Source organism: Rhincodon typus, chromosome 7 (assembly GCF_021869965.1).
Source record: "Rhincodon typus isolate 14 chromosome 7, sRhiTyp1.1, whole genome shotgun sequence".
Lineage (NCBI taxonomy): Eukaryota > Metazoa > Chordata > Chondrichthyes > Orectolobiformes > Rhincodontidae > Rhincodon > Rhincodon typus.
In genome coordinates, this window is record NC_063338.1 from 83,600,566 (window position 1) to 83,624,556 (window position 23,991).

A 23,991-nucleotide genomic window follows, 5' to 3' on the forward strand; every position below is an offset into this window, starting at 1 on the left:
ACCACCAAAGACATTTTTCCCTCCCCACCCTTATCTGCTTTCCGGAGGGACCACTCTCTCCGTGACTCCCTTGTCTGGTACACACTCCCCTCCAGCTCCACCACAGCCGGCACTTTTCCCTGCAACCGCAGGAAGTGCTACACCTGCCCCTACACCTCCTCCCTCACCCCCATCCCAGGCCTCAAGAAGACTTTCCACATCAAGCAGATGTTCACCTGCACATCTGCTAATGTGGTATACTGCATCCGCTGTTCCCGTTGTGGCCTCCTCTACATCGGGGAAACCAAGCAGAGGCTTGGGGACCGCTTTGCAGGACACCTACGCTTGGTTCGCACTAAACAACTGTACCTCCCAGTCGCGAACCATTTCAACTCCCCCTCCCATTCCTCAGACACATGTCCATCCTGGGCCTCCTGCAGTGCCACAACGATGCTACCCAAAGGTTGCAGGAACAGCAAATCATATTCCACTTGGGAACCCTGCAGCCCAATGGTATCAATGTGGATTTCACAAGCTTCAACATCTCCCCTCCCCCTACTGCATCCCAAAACCAGCCCAGCTCATCCCCGTCTCCTTAACCTGTCTTTCCTCCCACCTATCCCCTCCTCCCACCCCAAGCCCCACCTCCATCTCCTACCTACTAACCTCATCGCACCCCCTTGACCTGTCTGTCCTCCCTGGACTGACCTATCTCCTCCTTACCTCCCCACCTACACTCACCTTTACTGGCTCCATACCCGCCTCTTTGACCTGTCTGTCTCCTCTCCACCCTTTCTCTCAGTATAAGCCCTGCCACACGTTATCATATGCTTTTTCCTTAATTTTGATGCTTTCCTTAACTTCTTTAGTTAACCACGGATGGTGGGTTATCCCCTTAGAATTTTTATTTAAAGTAAGAATATACTTGTTCTAAGTATTCTGAAATATCCACTGAAATGTCTGCTACTGCTTCTCCATTGACTAATTCCCCAGCCTTGCATCCTGGTTCACTTCAGCTAGCTGAGCTTTCATGCCCATATGATTACCCTTATTTAAATTTAATAGTCTTTGACCCAGTCCTTTTCATTTCTAAACCGAGTGTCAAATCCCACCATATCGTGGTTGCTGCTACCTAGGACCACCTTTACTAGAACTATAGAACCAGGGAAATGTTAGAGCACAAAAAGAAGTCACTCAGCCCATCTGCTGAATAAACTAGTCACCCATTCTAATCCCACTTTCCAGCATCTGGTCTGTGCCCTTACAGGGTTGAGTAGATCAGATTCCTTTTAAATGAGTTGAGGGTTTCTGCCTCAATAATCAAACTGGGCAGTGAATTCCAGACACCCACCACCCTCTGGGTGAGAAAGTTTTTCCTTATGTCCCCTCTAATCTAATTACCAATCACTTGACCCTGCTAATTGACCTCTCTGTTAGTGAAACAGGTCTTTATCTATTCTCTATCCATTCTCCTCATTATTTTGTACAACTCGATTGAGTCACCCTCAGCGTCCTCGATTCAAAGGAAAACAAACCTAGCCGAATCCTCATACCTGCAATTTGCAACATCCCTGATAACATCCTTGTAAATCTCCTCTATGGTCTCCCCAGAACATCTGATTCCTTTCTGTAACGTGGAGATCAGAATATTAACAAGCTCTGGCCTAATCAGTGTTTGTAGTTCTGGCATTGTATTCTTGCTCTTGTGTTCAATACCTTTCCCAGTGAAGGAAATCATCCAGTAATCCTTCTTTACCACTTTACGTCCCTATTCTGCACCTTAGACAATCACTCCAAAGTCTCTCGCCTCCTCTACCCCCATCAATATCATCATGTTCGTTGTATACTTCCTTGTTTTGCTTGTCATCCTCAAATGCATAATTTCCCACTTCTCCAACTGAATTCCATTTCCCACTCATTATCATCTTGCACTTGATAGCCATCCTCGTGACCAAATACCCAGCAATTTTTGTTTTGCCTGCAAATTTCCCAAACGTGCCTCCTACATTTAAATTTAAATCCTTATTATATACTACAAGCAGAAAGGTACCCAACACAGAGCTCTGTGGAACATTACTGGAAAGCTCTTTCTATTCGGAAAAATATCCATCAATCATTATCTTTTATTTTTTGCCACTGAATCGATTTTTGATCCAACTCACCCCTGTATGTTTGTTTTAATTCATTCATTGTATGTGAGGTTTACTGACTGGGCCAACATTTATTGCCCATCCCCAGTTGCCTTTGAGAAGGTGGTAGTGAGCTGCCTTTTTGACCTGCTGCAGTCCATTTGGTGTAGGTAGACCCACAATGTGACAGTGAAGGATCAGTGATATATTTCCAAGTCAGGATGGTGAGTGGCTTGGAGGGGATTTTACAAAAGGGGGTGTTCCCATGTGTCTGTTGCCCTGTCCATCTTGATGATAATGGTCATGAGTTTAGAAGCTGCTGTCTAAGGAGCCTTGGTGAATTTCTGCAGTGCATCTTATGGAAGATACACACTGCTGCTACTACGTGTCAAGGTTGGAGGGACTGAAACTAGGCTACTTTTTCATGGATGGTGTCAAGATTCTTGAGTACTATTGCAGCTGCACCCATCCAGTTAAGTGGGGAGTATTCCATCAGAATCCTGACTTGTGACTTATAGGTGATGGACAGGCTTTGAGGAGTCAGGAGCTGATATACTCAGTGCTGGATGGTAATAGTAGAGGTGGGAATATGCCAGACCTTGAGGTTACAGATTATAAAAAACTGAAAGAATTGCAGATGCTGGAAATCAGAAACAAAAACAGAACAGAAATTCCTGGAAAAACTCAGCAGGTTTGGCAGCATCTATGAAGAGAGATCAGAATCAGCGTTTTGGGTCCATTGTCCCTTCTTCAGAACAGCCATTACTGCTGATCACAGCACCTCATGTATACCCAATCTTGAGTTGCTAGATCTTTTTGAAGTCTATCCATTTAGCACAGTGATGGTGCCACACAAAACGATAGGGAATATTCTCAAAGTGAAGGCAGGACTTTGCCTTCACAAAGACTATGTGGTGTAACTCACATTATAATGGGGAGAATTCTTTAATCCATTATAAAGGACTTTATAGTGGAGCATTTAGAAAGCAGTGGCAGGATCAGACAGAGACAGCATGGGTGTATGAAGGGGAAATCATGCTTGACAAATCTGTTGGAATTCTATGAAGATTTAACTAGTAGAGTTTACAAGGGGGAGCCAGTCAATGTGGTATATTTGGAGTTTCAGAAAGCATTTGACAAAGTCTTGCAAAAGAGATTATTGTGCAAGATTAAAGCACGTGGGATGGGGCAAGTGTGTTGAGATGGATAGAAAACTGGATAGCAGAGAGGAAACAAAGAGTAGGAATTAATGGGTCATTTTCAAATTGGCAGGCAGTAACTAGTGGGGTGCTGGGTTCAGTGCTGGGACCCCAGCTATTAACAACACATATAAATGATTTGAATGAGGGAACAAAATGTAACATCTCAAAGTTTGCAGTTGATATGAGATGGGTGGGAGGGTGGACTGTGACAAAGATACAAAGATCCTTCAGCATGATCTGGAAAGGTTGGTTGAGTGAGCAAATCAATGGCGGATGCAGTATAATTTGGATAAATGTGAGAAAATTCACTTTGGAAGCAAAAACAAGAAGGCAGATTGCTACCTGAATGGCTGTAAATTGGGGGAGGGGAGTGTGCAGCGGGACCTGGGTGTCCTTGTGCACCAGTTGCTGAAGGTAAGTATGCAGGTGCAGCAGGTGGTAAAGAAAGCAAATGGTATGTTGGCGTTCATTGTGAGAGGTTTCGAGTACAGGAGCCGGGATGTGTTGTTGCAGTTATACAGGGCCTTGGTGAGACCACACCTGGAATATTGTGTGCAGCTTTGGTCTCCTTTTTTGGGAAGGATGCTTTTGATCTCGAGGGATTGCAGCAAAGATTTACCAGGGTGATTCCAGGGATGCTGGGATTAATGTGTGAGGAGAGATTGACTAGTTTGGGATTGTTTTCATATGAGTTCAGATGAATGAGCGGGTGTATGATAGAGACTTATAAAATTCTAACAGGACTAGACAGGCTAGATGCAGGGAGGATATTCCCGATGGTGGGTGTGTCCAGAACCAGAGGTCACAGTATGAGGATTCAGGCTAGATGATTTAGGATGGGGATAAGGAGACATTTCTTCATCCAAAGAGTGGTGAGCCTGTGGAATTCATTACCACAGGAAGTAGTTGATGCCAAAACATTGAATGTAATCAAGTCATGGCTAGATAAAGCACTTGGGGTGAATGGGATCAAAGGTTATGGGGAGAAAGCAGGACTAGGCTATTGAGTTGGATGATCAGCCATGATTGTGAAGAATGGTGGAGCAGGCTCAAAGGGCCGAATGGCTTCTTCCTGCTCCTATCTTCTATGTTTCTATGTTTCTATACTTACTGTTTTGGACAGATGCATCTGTGGAAGGCAGGTTAATGAGGATGAGGAGAAGTATGTTCTTCCGTCTTGTTGGTTTTCTCAGAACCTGCTGTAGACCCAGTCTAGTAGCTATGTCCTTTACGACCTGACTACATTGATCAGTAATGCTGCTGCCAAGCCACTCTTAGTGAAATCTCCCATCTAGAGTGCTTTTTGCACCCTTGCCACCCTCAGTGCTTTCTCCAAATGTTGTTCAACATGGAGGATTGCTGATCCTTTAGCCAAGGGAGGATGGTAAGTGGGAATCAGCAGTAAGTTTTCTTGCTAATGTTTAACCTGTTGCCATGAGACTTCATGGGATCTGCTGTCCATGTTGAGGACTCCCAGGGCAACTCTCTCCCAGCTATATGCCACCATGCTGTCACTTCTGCTGGGTCTGCCTTGATGGTGAGATGGTCATATCCAGGGATGGTGATAGTTGTGTTTGGGACATTGTCTGTAAGGTATCATTCTATGAGTATGACTATGTCAGGTTGTTGCTTGACTAGACTGTGAGACATCTCTCCCAATTTTGGCACTATCCCCCAGATGCTGGTAAATAGGACTTTACAGGGTCAACAGGGCTCAATTTGCAGTTTTTGTTTCCCATACCTTAATTAATTATAGGTGGCTGTCCACTTTCATCTGGTCTTTAATTTTTCTCTATAGTCTGCTGTGTGGAACCCTGTCAAGTGCCTTACTAACATCCATGTGGACAACATTCACTACACCACCCTCACTTGTCATCTTTGTTACTTCCTTAAAACATTAAGTCATGTTCCCTTAAGAAAACCATGTTTTGTGGTTGGTTTGCTCGCTGAGCTGGTTCATTTTTCCGCAGATGTTTCATTACCCTGTTGGGTAACATCATCAGTACATCCTGCAATGAAGCGCTTCATTGGAGACTGCACTGATGATGTTACCCAGCAGGGTAATGAAACATCTGTGGAACAATGAACCAGATCAGCGAGCAAACCAACCACAACATCCACAACCCGAGCTACAAATCTACTCTAAAATCTTAGAAAACCATGTTGGTTGTCCAAGATTAATTCATGCTTCTCCAAGTGCCAGTTATCCTATCTCACAACATTGATCCCAATAATTAGCCCACCCCTGCAGTCAGACAACCAGAATATAAATATTTAGCCTATCCTTTGCATCCTTTCTGAATAATGGTACAATATTTGCATCTCTCTCTCCAGTCTTCTGCTACTTCACCTGTTTCCAGTGAGGATTAGAAAATGCTCCTCAACACCAGTTATTTCCTCCTCAACACCAGTTATTTCCTCCTCAGCTTCCTTTGGCAGTCTGGTATACCAACAGATTTAAGAACAACTTTTTCCCCACTGTTATCAGACTTATGAATGGACCTCTCAGATATTAGAATTGACCTTTTTCTGCACCTTCTCTGTAGCTGTAACACTATATTCTGCATTCTGTTCTATTACCCTGATGAACTTATGCACGGTATGATTTGTCTTGTTAGCATGCAAACCAATACTTTTCATTATATTTTGGTACATGTAACGATGCTAAAATCAAATCAAATTCATCCAGCCCTGGTGATGTATTCACCTTCATTGAAGTCAGTCCTTCATCTCTCATTACGCTTATTTTACCCAATACTTCATATGCCGCCTATTTAACTTGAATGTCTGTATCAAACCTCTCCTTTAAGAAGACAGAGGCAAAATATCTATTTGGAACCCGGCCCACATCTTCTGCAGCCACACACAAGTTACCATTTAAATCTCTAATGGGCCCAAACCTTTCCTTAGTCATTATCTTGCTCTTAAGGCACTGATAAAACATATTTGGATTTTACTTAATTTCACTGGTCAATACTTTATCACATCCTTGCTAGGCTTTCCTAATTTCCTTTTTCTTTTCATTCCTGTGCTATCTCTGCCCCTCTAAGCTTCCAAAAATATCACTTTGTAAGCTTTATTTTTCTGCATTATCTCAACATTTTGCTTCTGGATATCAAGGGGACTTTAGTTTTGTTATTACTGCACTTAATCTTTGTGGGGACACTTTTACACTGTGCCCAAGGAATTTCACTTTTGAATGCCTATCACTGACATTCCTTCAAGTAGCTGTAAAGTTTTGCCAGATGATCTCTCAGTTTTGAAAAGTTTGCCTTCCCCCAATTTAAAACTTTATCCCTGCCCTATCATTCTCCCTTCTCATAATGATGCTAAATGTCACTGCATTTTAATCAGCATCCAAAATGGTCAGCCGCTGCTACTTTATCAGGCCACCCAATTTCATTTCCTGAGACTAAGTGAAGAATGGCACCCTCTGTTCTAGGGCTTGTTACGTGCTGCCTGCAAATGTTCTCTTAAAAGCACTTCAGTACTTCTGCATGCTCTGTGCCTTTCACGCTGTTCATATTCCAGTTTATATTTGGGTGGTTGAAATCCCCAACTATTATTGACTTATTGTTATTGCACTCAGATATTTGTCTACATATTTTCTCCTCTAACTCTCTCACACTGTTTGGAGGTCTATATTACACATCCAGCAGTGTGGCTGTTCCTTTCCAGTTTCTGAATGCAAAAAATATATGTCTTTATACATTCCCACACTTTGGTTCTGGAATATTAATCTTATCAAAAGCTGACAGATGTCTGTGCATTGCAGCATTTTCTGAACTTATAAGTGGAATGTACCAGTCAAGGAAGAGGCTGTCAGAATGTCAAAATGTCACTGAAACGTTAACTACATTAAGACCTGTAGACATGGTAGAGAAGGGAATTCTCTCCGGTGCTTAAGTACTGTAAGAAGATTCTGTTGGGACTAATGGAATTGTATCTTACTGTGTGATTTCAGACTTTTAAACTTGTGTTATATGTAAGTAGTTTTCCTATTCTATTTTCTTTGTATTTCTTTTATGGAATAATCTTTGTTTTATTATCAAAACAAAAATCTGCAGCATTGTGTACTTATGTTTCAGTGAAAGATCACCTTGTTCATAACAAAAAACAAAATATGATCTATCAAGCCAGATTTCAGCTGGGATCTGACTTGTCCAGTAATAACATTAGCTGGGATCATAACACTTTCCTGAAAAAGTATCATAGCAATAGGGACTGGGGAAAAGAGAGGAAAGATGAAATAAGTGAGGGAGGAAGAGAAGGAAAAGAATGTGCAGCCAGACCAACCAAAGGAGCAGGCGGCCTTATGCTTTGGAGTATTGGTCTTCTGGAACTTTGTTAAAAAGAAGGATGTTGAGAAAAGTTCACCTCTGTGGAGGTCTTATATCTGACAGTGATGGCTTCATTGCAGCCAACATTTGTTTCAACATTGGGCAAGTATACTTAGACAGACTGCAGTCCTAATTTAGAACCAGTTTAGACATTACCCTGTGAACCACATCCCTTACCATGAGGCAGCACAGATATATGTATCTTTCTGTCCAGAGTTTGAAGATCTGATTAGACCATTGTCATTTTGATCACTAGAGACAAAGATTTGGGAACTAATTGAATAGCAGCTGTTAGTATACATGGAATTACATGGAATTTATAGCACAGGCCACTTGGGACCAAAGGTTTTTGCCACAACTTCATTTTCTGCACCCACTTCCCATCTAATTTCCTTTGACTTTATCAGTATATCGTTGTGCTTTTATTATTTTATTAATTTTTAATTAGTTTTCCTTCATACGTTTTTACAACTTTCGCTTAAAGTCACCTCAACCATTTGCGTCAACTATTTTCTGCAGTAGAGACTTCCACATTCCATTGTCATAGGCAGTATATGGTCTCTTACCACCTAAGGTCTGTATGTTTTATATACAGAGGTGTGTATTTCTTTTGTATCCCAAGTGAATAATTCAGCAGCAAGTATTTGTAAGATTATTTATTCTCACACACTTATAACATCACATGCTTGGCTTCTAGTGAACTTAATAGATTACAGTTGCTTCAATCTTATGATTTCTGTTTTCTCAAATGGCAGGCTTACGGCTTCTTAAATGGATTCAATGATTTAAACTTGAAGTTAAAATTTTGGAACCCAAAGAGTTCATAGCAGCAGGTTTATTTGTAGTCAAATATAAAACAGGTTGTTTCTCAGGTGAATGTTGAAACTAGAACTTCTTAAGTACTCTGGCTGCTCGATAACTTACAGTTCATTTTAGGAGGTTGTTTCTCAGACTCTCTGAGTGATGGTTCTGCTGAGTCCTGGCGTGCTAAGGAAACTATCCCATCTTGTCTACTTTGGATGGCTGTAGTGGGGCTTGCCAATGTGATATAAAGAGCTGTTGATAGGAGCCACTGAGTTTAAATCTTCCCCTCTGTCCGGTATGAATTCCCAAGACCGGCAGTCTGGAAACTCCAGAGACTCCAAGTATTGGCACATTGTTAAAGAACGAGATGTGCGAACTTTACAGATAACTGTGAAGTACCACCACCTATATCCAAATTTAATTAAATATTCACTAAAGATTTGTTAATGTCTGTTGTCCAAATGCCAGAAGTCAAATGATTTGTGGAAGTCATCTTAGCAGCTTGCTTGTGTTCAATTTTTAGATGTAGTGACAAAAGTTCAAAATATGACTTGTCTGTTCTAGATATATGACAATAATCACACTCTGGGTAACGTCTTTTTCCTGGAATACTTCATTGGACTTATTCGTGATTATTTTACATTTACGAACCCCAAGTTTAGACTCCTTAAATGAAAGAGTAGCTCTTTCAAATACTTTCATAATTTAACAGATCTCTTTTAGATCATGCTTAGTTTTCTTTTTCCTAAAGATGAAAGCTCCAACCAGTCCTATCTGAGAATTTCTCAGCTCTAGTATTTTCTTGCAAGTCTTCTTTGCCCTTTCTCCAGTGACAATGGATACATTATTTCTCGAAGCATTGGCACATTGTAGGTATCCATTTCTGTTTTGTAAAGGACATCACACTAGGTTTTCCAAAAAAAGTTCTAAAGCAGTGGCTTATTCTCAGGAGCAAACGGTCAGAAAAGAAAAACCTCTTTCTTAACCCTTTTCTAGTGCAGGAGAGCTAAACAACCCAACAGTACTGGCCCTCAAGTGTATGTATGAGAAACACTCCAATAGCAAAAGGAAATATATCTCTAAAGAGCAGGGAATTACAGTTTATGGAAAAACTGGTTGAATCATCGAGTCATAGGGCTGTACAGCATGGAAACAGACCTTTCGGTCTAACTCATCCATGCTGACCAGTTATCCTAAATAAATCTAGTTCCATTTGCCAGCATTTGATTCTCGTATACTCATCCAGATGCCTTTTAAATGTTGTAATTGTACCAGCCTCCACCACTTCCTCTGGCAGTTCATTCTAAACACACACCACCCTCTGCGTGAAAAAGTTACCCCTCAGGTCCATTTTAATTCTTTCCCCTCTCACCTTAAACCTATACCTACTTGTTTTGGGTTCCCTCACCCTGGGGAAAAGACCTTGTCTATTCACCCTATCCATACTCCACATGATTTTATAAACCTCAATAAGGTCACCTCTCAGCCTCCGATGTTCCAGGGAAAATAGCCCCAGTCTACTCAGCCTTTCCCTATAGCTCAAACCTTCCAACCCTGGCAACATCCTTGTAAATCTTTTCTGAACCGTTTCAAGTTTCACAACATCCTTCCTACAGTGTGCAGAGCAGAATTACACACAGAATTCCAATAGTGGCCTAACCAATATCTTGTACGGCCGCAACATGACCAATGCACTGACCAATAAAGGCAAGCGTACCAAATGCCTTCTTCACTACCCTGTGCCGGTATTAAAACTAAAGAGTAAGGAGGGTCCAGTGCCCAAAGGAAAATAAAAGAGAACATGTTGTGCTATATACCTCTGTCACCACGCAACCCCACTCCCCCCATTTCAGCAAGTCAATGCACTTATGGTGACGTAACTTGGACTTGAAATAATTACTTCCTTTTTGCAACTGAATCTCATTTAGGAGAATTACCTCCCTGAAATTTTGTACACTTCTAATACATGCTGCCTTTCTAAAGGCTGCACTGTAGTTCCCCTTTCTTTCAAATACACAGGATTTGTATAATGGCTGGTCAGTGAATATTTAAATGATCTAGCACAAATCCTAGCTCTTGAGCACAAAACTGGCAACATTGATCATGCGAAACTTTTGAGGTTATGATGTTTCCATTCTTGCAGAAGAAGTTCTCTAGCTAAATATTTTTGCAAACCATGTTTTCATTCAAGCAGTTGTTTACAGGATTAGTGGAACTAGCACGAGTATAATAAATGCAATCAATTTGTTATCCAAGTGTTGACTGTACTGATGGGCTTTTAATGATAAACATTCAATGGCACGTAACACTGCTAAAGTGTATAATTATTTGCTGACATAAAAAGATCATAATCAAGGACAATCACTAATTCTTAAGATGTAGCATTGACCAAATGTTTGATTATACTGCTGGGCAGATTATAAATGAGGATTGCATGAGTCATGTTAAAGATAATTGATTTATTCAAAATTCTCATACACAACATATGTAGCATGATACCATTATAGTAATGTAGCCATTATAATCAGTTACGATGCTATCACTTAATTATGTTTAATTTTCGTAATTTTTAATGCATACTCTTAAAATGGACAGGACACACCTTTCACAATTCAAGAGGTCTGCAATAGTTCATCTATTTGAACTATGTTTCAGCGCAATGAGAAATGAAATAATAAATGCTAATAATAGTGAATACTACCTGTATATCATTACCACTTTTCCTACAAGTGATTATATTTCAAAAAGACAGTGCATTTCTAAACTACTTTGGGAATCTCAGTGGTCATGAAAGACACAATGCAAATGCAAGTTTTCCTTTCTTCCAACTGAGTTAAAATATTACAATATTGCAGTAATTGTTATGGTTTTCTCATTAAATTAAAGCCCAATATTTCTTTCTGGACAAATTACAATGAACACAAGCTGCAGCCTGGAATTGGATCTCTTTTTTTCTCATTCATTCACAGGATACGGCCAGAGTTTATTGCCCATCCTTAGCTGACCTTGAGAAGGTGGTGATAAGATGTCTTCTTGAGCTGCTGCAGTTCATGTGCTGTAGGTAGACCAGCAATGCCAGTAGGGAGCGAGTTCTAGAATCTTGACACAGCACTGAAGGAACAGAGATATATTTCCAAGTCAGGAGGAGGGGAACTTGCAGGTGATGTCAATTTTTGTTTGAAGTAGTCACCTTGTCACTCTCAAGTTTCCTACTCTTCTCTATTCACATCCTTGTAGTTTGGTTTTTGACCTTGACAGCAGACAAAGACTACTGATTACATGTGGCCATGAACCCAGTGTGCTGTTCTTTCCTATTCCCATTGAACCCTCTATGGTGTTTAACGGGTTAGCTCATCTACTCCTTCTTAATTGCATTTCTCCATGGTTTTCATTTTGACCTGACCTGAACTGTCAGCACATGAGTGCAATGACTTCTCCCTCCAAACCTATATTGTCAACTTGATAGTCCATAAGAGTGTCGCCCTGAGACCCCTTCTATTTGCTTGTACATTCTGTCCCTCAGCTACATTACCTGTAGGTATGGAGTCAGTTTCTATCTGTGTATAGATGGCACTACCTTTCTGACCCCAAGCTTTACTCCACCAATAAGACTATCCTGTTAGATTGTCTGACACCAAATACATTAACGAAAAAATCCCCATCGTTTTTTTTATAAAACCTTGCATTCCTCTTCTCTCCCAGTCACAATTCCTCTTCCTTCTCCAAATCTGACATGCCAGAGTCTGCTTTTCCAAGTATAGCCTCTTTTGTATCTCACCTCCATATCAATACAACCTTCAGGTGCTTGGAACTTACAGCTTCAGTCCCTTCATATTGCTACACCTTATTTCATCGTCAAAAGCCGCCTCAAGATTAAACTCTTTGACAGTACTTTTCCATCTCAATAATTTTCTGACTATTGCTCAGAATCAAGATTAGGAACTTACAAAGTCAAAGTTGGTTGAGAATTTTAGACAACAAGGTGCAGGGCTGGATGAACACAGCAGGCCAAGCAGCATCATAGGAACAGAAAGGCTGACGTTTCGGGCCTAGACCCTTCATCAGAAAAGGGGGAGGGGAAGGGGCTTCTGAAATAAATAGGGAGAGAGTGGGAGGCGGATAGAAGATGGATAGAGGAGAGGATAGGTGGAGAGGAAACAAACAGGTCGAAGAGGCGGGGATGGGGCCAGTAAAGGTGAGTGTAGGTGGGGAGTTAGGGAGGGGATAGGTCAGTCCAGGGAGGACGGACAGGTCAAGGGGGCGGGATGAGGTTGGTCGGTAGGAGATGGAGGTGCGGCTTGAGGTGGGAGGAGGGGATAGGTGGGAGGAAGAACAGGTTAGGGAGGCAGGGACGAGTTGGACTGGTTTTGGGATGCGGTGGGGGGAGGGGAGATTTTGAAACTTGTGAAATCCACATTGATACCATTGGGCTGCAGGGTTCCCAAGCGGAATATGAGTTGCTGTTCCTGCAACCTTCGGGTGGCATCGTTGTGGCACTGCAGGAGGCCCAGGATGGACATGTCGTCTGAGGAATGGGAGGGGGAGTTGAAATGGTTCGCGACTGGGAGGTGCAGTTGTTTGTTGCGAACCGAGCGTAAGTGTTCTGCAAAGCGGTCCCCGAGTCTCCGCTTGGTTTCCCCGATGTAGAGGAAGCCACACCGGGTACAGCGGATGCAGTATACCACATTGGCAGATGTGCAGGTGAACATCTGCTTGATGTGGAAAGTCTTCTTGGGGCCTGGGATGGGGGTGAGGGAGGAGGTATGGGGGCAGGTGTAGCACTTCCTGCGGTTGCAGGGAAAAGTGCCGGGTGTGGTGGAGCTGGAGGGGAGTGTGGAGCGGACAAGGGAGTCACGGAGAGAGTTGTCCCTCCGGAAAGCAGATAAAGGTGGGGAGGGAAAGATGTCTTTGGTGGTGGGGTCGGATTGCAGATGGCGGAAGTGTCGGAGGATGATGCGTTGGATCCGGAGGTTGGTGGGGTGGTACGTGAGGACGAGGGGGATTCTTTTTTGGTTTTTATTGCGTGGACGGGGTGTGAGGGATGAGGTGCGGGAGATGTGGGAGACACGGTTGAGGGCGTTCTCGACCACCGAGGAGGGGAAGTTACGGTCCTTGAAAAACGAGGACAACTGAGATGTACGGGAGTGGAATGCCTCATCCTGGGAGCAGATGCGGCGGAGGCGAAGGAATTGGGAATAGGGGATAGCATTTTTGCAGGAAGGTGGGTGGGAGGAGGAGTATTCTAGGTAGCTGTGGGAGTCGGTGGGCTTGAAATGAATATCGGTTTCGAGGTGGTTGCCCGATATGGAGACAGAGAGGTCCAGGAAGGGGAGAGAGGTGTTATATGTTATGCTAAGGTGTTAGATGTGCGTGATAACCACACCAATACTTGGATTATAAGAAAGGGGAGCAGGAGAGTAGGTCTTTTGGTTACTGAGCCTGCTCTGCCTTTCAATAAGATCATGGCTGATCTAGAAAGCAGTTACATTTATATAGCACCTTTTCGTTAGCTCAGGACATTTCACAGAACAGTGCTTCACAGACAATGAAATAATGTTGAAGTGTGGATCTATTTTATTTTCAGCAAGATCAGACAAATGGCGGTTGGGTAAATGAATCTGTTTTAGTGATTGTTATAGCTAAATGTTACTCTGGATGCCCAAAGAGCTTCCCTGCTCCTCTGTAAGATCTGTTGTGATGCCATTGGATCTTTTACATCTACTTAACCCAGACATGACATTTATGTTCTGATGTGTTCCACATTACACATGAAAGTTAATGCCTCCAAATCACGTACAAGTTTCCAGAGAAGGGCTTAAAGCTACAAACTTTTGACTCTGAGCGAGGAGTGCCATCACGAATTCACAGCTGATAAATACAGCAGGATAGCAATCAGTGGCTTTCTTTGTCCTGCTATTGTAACATAATATATTGAAAAATCTGATGGTCAAGATTTCATTGTTTAAAGCCTTTACTGTAACAATTAAATTCAAAATTAGCATAAACTAAATATGAATTAACTGGGAAATTGCTGTTAATTATAAGCTATAACTATTAAAAAACTATAAAGTACAAATTTAAATGGCAAATTGAACCAAGACGGTCCACTTTGCACTTTTATGGGGGAGGCAATGGCCTAGTGGTATTATCACTGGACTGTTAATCCAGAGACCCAGATAATTCCACAGCAGATGGTGGAATTTGAATTCAATAAAATATCTGGAATTAAGAATCTGAAGATGACCGTGAATCCATTGTCGATTGTTGGGAAAAACCCATCTGGTTCACTAATGCCCTTTAGGGAAGGAAACTGCCATCCTTACCTGGTCTGGCCTACATGTGACTCCAGACCCACAGCAATATGGTTGACTCTCAACTGCCCTCTGGGTAATTAGGGATGGGCAATAAATGCAGCCTAGCTAGTGACGCCCTCATCCCGTGAATGAATGAATAAAGGAGATATGTCCTCACTCTCAGCTACGATGTCCTTCAAAATTCTCTTTATCACAGAATTCCAGCCCCTCTACTTCAATGTAGTATGACCCCCAGCTGACAGTCGCACACAACCTATCAGAGTTCCACAGGTTGTTTTCACCAAAATAACACCTCTTCGGAACTTCCTCAACTCTGCTTATGCTGGTCTGGATGGCCTAGATCCCCTAAAGTTACAGTGGCCTTCAAATAACAGAAACTATTCAAACAACTATGTTCTGTCTGTCCTCGTTATGCTGCAAAGCTCCAGTGGATCACAGCGCAAACTGGAGAAACAACATCTCATCTTCAGTCTAGGCAGTTTACAAACTTCTGGAGTTAATATGGAGTTCAACAGCTTCAAATTGTGAGCCCAGTCACATTCTTTCCCTTTCTTTTAGCTTTACTTGTTACATTCTCTGTTACCATGTCCTCTCTCCCCTCCCCTCCACCCCCCTCCCCACACTCCAGTGGGACTGAGTCTGACAGATGCACCATTGTTCTGACATTCTCCCATTCCAATCAGTTAATCTGAACTGTCAACATCATTTCTCCCCTAACACTCTACATCCACTATCCCCACACCCTTTCCCCCACTATTGCATAAATGCTGCCCCTTCCACACTTCATTTCAGCTCTGAAGAATCATCTAGGCTCACAACATTAGTTTGCTTTCTCTCCATGGATGCTGCCCAACCCTCTGTGATCTCCAGCATTTATTTTTGTTCTTAGTGCAGATTCCAGCATCTGCAGTAATTTGCTCCTTTTTTATATATCTGCCTCCAGCCAGCTCCAATATCTAACCTCTGATTCACTTTAGCCTGCCTGTACTGCACCGCTGGGATCATCATCAGAGCTTAGATGGCTATGTTCTTTTTGTTTGTTTGCATTTTCAGCCAGTTTCAGTCATCTCAGAAGTTTTAAGTTTCATGTTAGGTTCCTTCAGAAACAGTAAGTTCCCCTTTCTCTGCTGGATCTGTCTTTTTAAAAAAAAATGCAAGCTTTGAAACCATCGCAGTAGAGCTGCATTTGTCAGAAACCTCAGGAATGTTTTTATTATATACAATCTTTTGGAGACAATGTCAGATTTTTGTATCTGGTTTTTACTGTGTAGAGAATTTATAAACTTACCAGCAGTGTTAATATTAAGATCTAAACGCAACATGCTTCAGTGATGTTCCTGAACCAGCATTTTTAAAGTAGTCATTATCTGATTATTTTAAATGATCTAATGCCTTCATGCTAAATACCAGACAGAAATATTATGAGAATGTGTTAAGTGTTCTCATCTATTATTAATATGAAAATCTTTAATCCTTTTCTCTTACTGAGCACTTTAATAAAATAACAGCAAGTACTGATGCAGAACTGTAAAAGTAGCCAGCATGGAATGGTTTTTTTCTGTAGAGTTGCAATCAGAAACACAAAATGACAAGAGTACCAATTGTGCTTATTACTGCAGCTTTTATGCTCTGTCTAGTTCAGTAACTCTCCCAAGTCAGTACTCTGAATGATGCCACTGCCACTCCACTCCCTGCTGTTATTAGACTGCTGAATGGAACTCTCTAACTTCAAATAATGTTGATCTTGCTTTGTGCACCCCCTGTGCAGCTGTAACCTTGTATGCCTCGCTTTGTCTAAGCACTCTATAATCTGTAAATCCTCGTTTGCTATGACCTGCCTGTACCGCTCGCAAAATAAAACTTTCCACTGTACTTAAGTTTTTTTTCTTTATTCGTTCTTGGGTTGAGGGCGTCACTGGCTAGGTAGCATTTATTGCCCATCCCTAATTTCCCAGAGGGCAATTCAGAGCCAACCACATTGCTGTGGGTTTGGAGTCACATGTAGGCCAGACCAGGTAAGGATGGCAGTTTCCTTCCCTAAAGGACATTAGTGAACCAGATGGGTTTTTCCCGACAATCGGCAATGGATTTATGATCATCATTAGACTCTTAATTCCAGATATTTATTGAATTCAAATTCCACCATCTGCCGTGTCCTCAGAACATTATCTGGATCTCTGGATTAACAGTCCAGTGATAATAACACTAGGCCATTGCCTCCCCTAAAGTGACACGTGACAATAATAAATCAAATCATCTTTTCAAAATAGGGATAATTAGGGGCGGGGGGAAAGTTGAGAACAGAAGCAGGAAGAATAGTTGAAATACAGATGCTGGAAACTGCACCTCAACTTTAGTCTGCACCCAACAGGGTATAGGTAGATTGACAATTATCGAAGTCACATGTATTTCAGATTCCCAATATTTATGATTTTAACTTGTATATATTTAGACTTGAATGTCTGACACCACCCTAATGGTCAGCTTATCTGCTTCAACAAAGCAGATGCTAACAGTAAATGGGGTGGCTTGTTAAGTCTAGTGTTCTGAACTTGTATCTCATGAAATTGTCAAATCCCTCTCCTTCTCTCATTAGCTGAATTTTCAGCCTGATGCTGAACAGATGTTGTACTGGACATCCTCATAAATCCAGTTACAAATAAATGAAATAGAGAGTGCATTGGCACAATTACCATGCATAAAACAAACTGTTTGACAGCGCAACAGGTGACCACTAAGTCTGTTTCTTTTCTTGTGGGCCAGTTCCCTGAAGGAGAACTGATCATCTTACCTGTGTTCTTCCATATTTTCCTTTACAGTCGTAGACTCATTCAGCACAGAAACAGGCCCTTCGGCCCACCATGGCCATGCCAATCGAAAGCACCGAACTACATTAATCCCATTAAGGTGTACTTGGTCCATAGCCTAATATGCCCTGGCATTTTATGTGCTCAGGCAGATGCTTCTTAAATGTTGTGAGGGTGCCTGACTCCACCACCTGCTCCGGCAGTGCATTCCATACCCTTTAGGTGAAAAAAATCCTCCGATCTCCTCTAAACAACTTAGTCCTTACCTTTTAAACTTCTGCCCTCTAGTCTTAGACATGTCTGCCATGGGGAAAAGAATCTCCCCTCTTTCCCCATCATCACCCCCCCCCCCAACCCTCCACTTCTCCAGTGCAGTCACATCATTCTGATAGTGTATGAGTCAGAATTACACACATTATGCCATTTGTGGCCTAACCAATGTTTTTATAAAGTTGCTCCTTGCTCCTGTATTCAATGCCCTGGCAAATGAATGCAAGCTACTGTATGCCTTCTTCACCACCCTGTCAAGCTGTGGTGACACCTAAATCATCTATGGATCTTTATTCCTCTGTACTCCCAACGGACTTATCATTTATTGTGTATATCCTTCCCAAAATGCATCACCACATACTAATCAGGATTAAATTCTATCTGCCATTGCTCTGGCCAATTTACCAGCTGATCAATATCAGACTGAAGCCTGAGACTATCCTCCTCACTCTCAACACCAGCACCAATTTCGTGTCATTTGCAAACTTGCTAATTATACCTTCTACGTTCACACTCCAGTCATTAATGTACATAACAAACGATGGTCCCAGCACCGATCCCTGTGGTACACTGCTGGTCACAGGCTTCCGATCTCAAAAACATTCCTCCACCATCTTTGCCTCTTTATTTTAAACCAATTTTGGATCCAGTTTGCCAATTTGCCTTAGATCTAATGCGCTCTTGCCTTTTTGGGCTAGCCTTCTATGTGGGATCTTGTCAAAGGCTTTACTGAGGTCCATGTAAACCACATCAACTGCAACTATTTGCTCATTTCGTTCGGAGGTTTGTTTTTTGATCTTTACACGTGACTCCAGTCACTTTCGAAAGAAAAACAATCCAAACGGTGTGCATTTTGTTTCATACGCCGCTGAGATGTCCGAGCTGGCATTTATTACCCATCAGTAGATGTCATTTGAGAGGTTGGTGGTGAGCTGCCATTTTAAATTGCCACTGTCAGCAGGTTGATACAGTTAGAGGTTTGGGCAGCGAAGAGCCAGTCAAATTGGCAGTCCAGGTCTGATCAGACTGAGCAAGAAGCAGAAATTTCCTTCTCTAAAGGACATTTAATGAGCTAAAACTGTTTTTACAACAATCTGAGAGATTTGGGGTTTACTTTAACCAGTTTTTCATTCCTAAACTTTCTTTCAGAACTCAAATGCTGCAGCTTCCACGATAGGGTTTGTACTAGTCTTCTCTGGATTACTTGCCCTGTAACTCTTTACCTAACAGCTGTCTGGTGTCCCTTTTGCATGCAGAGTGTAGCTGCCAAAGAACGTGACTCACCATTATTTTCCTGAGAGTAACTGGGGTTGGGCAGATCTGCTGAGCTTCCTAAGGAAAACTATATTCCAAAACTGGAGCAGGGAGAAGCTTTTGCTACTTTACCTGCTAATGCCTAGTTTATTAAAAGTTCTCCCTCCAGACCCTCAATGGGTCACCAGAATGGACTGATTGCTAAAATGACTTTGTTTGTTTGTTTGTTTCTGTCACTTTCCTTTGTCTAAACTCCACTATTGTCTGATAACACGGGTTGAGTGGTAGATGTGAAGGAGTATGTTGAATGCTGATCCTGCAGCATTATAAATTAACTAGTCCTTCCAGTGTGCACCCAGAATCAAGTATAATATCTCACTATCACTCTTCAGCCTGTCTAGCTGTTCATTGAAAGTGAATCATGTTTGAAGTGAAGGCACTGTTGGAAAGTTGGTTTTCATGTATTTACAATGTGGTTTAAGGATCTTGAATGAGAGATTTTAATGAAATAGACGTAAACGGGTACGGTAGCAGAACTTTCCCAGTTTTTGGAATATGGGTATCATTAGCAATTTTGGCCTTTTATTGCTTATCCCTTGTTGCCCTTCAGAAGATGAGCTTTCTTCTTGAATCATGATGAAGGCACTTCCACAATGTTGTTTCAGAACACCAGTTTATTAAGAGCAATTTAATGTATTTTTTTGTCTTCTTAGAAAATTTTAATGTTGTGCCCTGATAATGTGCAGCAGGCGTATTGGACACTTGCAAAATCAAACATCCCTCCACAAGTGCTGCCAGAGCTGCTGAGATTCTCCAGCATTCTGTGTTTGTCACCATTAACAGATGCTTTATAAACGTTTTTTGTCCAGTCTAAGGTCTTGGTAATCAGAGAGGTGTGATTTTTGATCAGCTCTGCTCTTTATTGGCAAATCAGGACTGGCTCCCCCACTTTTTACACTCTTGTAGGCCTACTGTCCTGACCAGACCTTGCCACTGACCCCATCAATTGGGACAAGACCTGGATGATCCAATGTTACGATCTCAGGATCGCAAATGCATCTCTGCTCAATGTGTTTTATTTCCATTTTCACCATGAGTTTGATTTCTCGCCCAGATTTGTTTCCAAGATCAAATCTATTTTTGAAACATTCTGCCTACAACATCCTTCAGAGTTTCAGAAGTTTCTTGAGACTGGAGTTCATTGTCTCAGTTAGTTAAAATCATTCCCAACTTCTTCACCTTTTAGTATCAAGCATTTTTGCTTGCTGTGTACTTGTCGAAATTTGGAACCAGTGCAATCCTGCTTTCTCTTGACCCTGTATATTTTAAGACTTTCAAGCATAGATTTATAGCAGCTCACGTCAGTCTCTCAACATGCCAACAAGTCTTGACAAGCATTGCAATTGAATTTTGATTAAGTTGTTTTTAAATTCCACTTGTATGTTACTAAAATTAGCTCTTTCAGCAGTACACTAGAAAACTCCCTTAGATCTTTCTTACCCTGAGAAATGTGGCCAGTTGAAAGATGGTATCAAGTGGCAGACTTGATTTTGTGACTTTTGGCTTTGGGTCACAGGCTTGTGGGTTTAAGCACCATTCCAAAGACTAGGAAATGAGGTAGGACACCAGCCATGGTCTTACTGGATTGCAGAACATGCTGAAGAGGCTGTATATTTCACTCCTGCTCCTTTTTTCTCTTGGCCGAAGCTGTCCCCGGTCATGAACGCATCAAGAACGAGGGCAGATATTTCGAGTAACTTGCAAAAGAAGAGGCTGTGATGTGCCAAAAAGTGCTGTCTCACACAGCGAGTAGTTAAGATTTTGGAATGCAGTGACTAGAAATATGGTGGAGGCAAGTTGTTATTCAAAGCATTTCCGAAGGCATTAGAGTATTTGAACAAAAACTATGTACGTGGTTACTGGGGAAAAAGTATCATTCTAAGCCAGTGCTCATTTGGAAAACCAATGCAGATGTAATAGGCTGAATGGCCTGTTTCTACATTGCAAGGATTCAATGAACTATTCCATGAAAGATTGAAATCAAAGTGCAGTTACAACTGCAATCCATCTGATATCAACTCATTATCATGATCTAGGCTGGAGCTTCAGTGTGGTGCTAAGGGGATGTTACATATTATGAGGTGCTTACTTTCATGCGAGCATTAAACTGAGGTGCCTTCAACAAAAACAGTAATTACTGGAGAAACGCAGCAGGTATGGCATTGTGGAGAGAAAAGAGAGTTAATGTTTTGAGTGCAGTAATAACTTCTTCAGAATTGATCTTATTTTAGACCTGCCTACCTTCTCAGGTGAACATAAATGATCATGTATTCCTATTTTAAGTGTAGTGTCCCAACATCACTAAAACAAGTTGTCTGATCAGTTAGAGATAGTAAGAACTGCCGATGCTGGAGTCAGATATAACACAGTGTGGAGCTGGAGGAACACAGCAGGCCAGGCAGCATCAGGAGCAGGAAAGCTGACGTTTCAGGTTGGGACCCTTCCTCCGAAATGGGAGAGGGGGAAGGGAGCTCTGAAATAAATAGAGAGAGGAGAGGTGGGCTGAGGAAGGTAGGTGGGATGGTGATAAGGGAGTGCAAGTAGGCAGTGGTGGGGATTGGTTAGTGATTTCTGAAGAAGGGTCCCAACCCGAGACGTCAGCTTTCCTGCTCCTCTGACGCTGCCTGACCTGCTGTGTTCCTCCAGCTCCACACTGTTATGTCTAATCAGTTGACCCTTTGCTGTTTGTAGGCACTTCTGTATGTGTATGATAGCAATAGTTCCAAATGAATTAATCTTGAAATTGCATTAGCTGAACCCAGTCTGGTGTCTCTCAATTTTTAGATGGAGGCAGTTGAGTTTTTCATATCCTTAAGGCACAGATTTATTCTGTACAGTTGTTGAGTCCTCATAATTATGCCATATGGTAATGTATGTTACACTTCCTGTTATCATGCAATAATCTATGTTGTTAGCTAAGACAATTATCTGTCCTGAGATAACAAGGTGTAGAGCTGGATGAACACAGCAGGCCAAGCAGCATCAGAGGAGCAGGAAAGCTGACGTTTCGGGTCTGGACCCTTCTTCTGAAGAAGGGTCTAGGCCCGAAACGTCAGCTTTCCTGCTCCTCTGATGCTGCTTGGCCTGCTGTGTTCATCCAGCTCTACACCTTGTTATCGCGGATTCTCCAGCATCTGCACTTCCTACTATCTCTGAAACAATTATCTGTCCTGTTTAGATTGACCTAAACAGAAGGTTTTATCCTCTACAATTGTCTAACCTCTACCATTAATAAGTAGCAGGCCATAGTGGCAGCAAACTACCTGAATTAACTCTTACTCTTTGCAAAATACAGGCAGAAAGGTAAATATTGTGAGGTGATAGTCAGTGCAAATATCACAGCCACCAGCTGTGCATGAGAAATCTGCTACAGGAACTACGCTTCGTACTTTATTGGTCATCGAGCATTTTGGGACATTTTGTAAGATGTTAAAAGCTCTTTGTGTAATTGCAAGTTTATTTGTACTTCAGATACTACATCTGCCCAGAACCCGCCCAGTGAGTCCCCATTTATCTGATGGGTCAGTGAACAAATACCCTGGTGTAGAAACCGTTTATATCCACCAGAAAAGTTGTATGTTTAATCATAGGTCATAGAATCCCTACAGTGTAGAAACAGGCCCTTTGGCCCAGCAAGTCCACACCGACCCTCAGAGCACCCCACCCAGACCCATCCCCCTATAATCCACCTAATCTACACATCCCTGAACACTGGACAATGTAGCATGGCCAGTCCAGCTAACCTACACATCTTTGGACTGTGGAAGGAAATCCACGCAGACATGGAGAGAAAGTGCAAACTCTGCACAGTCAGTCACCCGAGTGTGGAATCAAACCTGGGTCCCTGGCACTGTGAGACAGTAATGCTAACCACTGAGCCACCGTGCTGCCCTTAATGTTCACTTTGTGCTGAGCTAGCAAATAATAACTACTCATCGTGTTTCAATCTCAGACTTGCATGGAAGAATTTGAAAAAACTCATAAGGACTAGGAGCAGGAGTACAAAGAAATTGACCCTCTTACCATGTTCTGACACTCAGTAAAATCATGTCTGACATCCAAATTCAATCCACTTCCCTGCTCCCGAACCATATCTCTTCGTTCTCTTAAGACTGCAAAACATTTTGTCTTGAATATACTCAATAAGTGACATTCTGTGGTCTCCAAGGTAGAGAATTCCCAAGATTCACAGCTCTCCAAGTGAAGAAATTTTACATTTCCTTCCGGTCCTAAACTGTCCAGTCAGAGAGAGTGTTAAAATCAAGTGAACTGAGCTGGGATTATTCACAATGGGGTAGGATAAACTTGACTGTGATGTTCGATGTGATCAAATAGACATCACACATTTATCCAAGATTGCACGTCAAGCAAGATAAGGAATGATCTGAAGAAGACTCATACTAGACTCAAAGTGTCAACTCTTTTTCTCTCTCTCTCTCTCTCTCTCTCTCTCTCTCTCTCTCTCTCTCAGATGCTGCCAGACGTGTTGAGTTTCTCCAGCATTCTGTTTGTTTTGCATCTCCAGCATAGCCGGTATTTTATGTTTACTAAGATGAGGAATGTACCTTGTTTCTGATGGGTCAGTGAACAAATACCCTGGTGTAGAAACCGTTTATATCCACCAGAAAAGTTGTATGTTTAATCATAGGTCATAGAATCCCTACAGTGTAGAAACAGGCCCTTCAGCTGAAGAGGGGCATGAAGAGAAATTCTGAAAATAATTGAAGGCAAGAATACAATGAAAATTTTTGATGATTAACAAAGGACACATTAAGGCTACTCATTTAATTTGATTTAAGTTATGTTGGTAACCAGTAGACTATGGTTCTTTG

General features: G+C 42.0%; 1 protein-coding gene across 1 annotated transcript in view; it reads left to right on the forward strand.

The window, feature by feature from the left end:
* Window positions 1-7,112: 7,112 nt before the first annotated feature.
* The window catches only part of LOC109932086 (fibrinogen-like protein 1-like protein), a 134,737-nt gene continuing 117,858 nt past the window's right edge, over window positions 7,113-23,991 (forward strand). Inside the window, exon 1 of the mRNA XM_048599419.1 lies at window positions 7,113-7,295. Coding sequence (XP_048455376.1) covers window positions 7,294-7,295 — 2 coding nt within the window. The 5' untranslated portion in view covers window positions 7,113-7,293. The remainder of the gene's footprint in view (window positions 7,296-23,991) is intronic.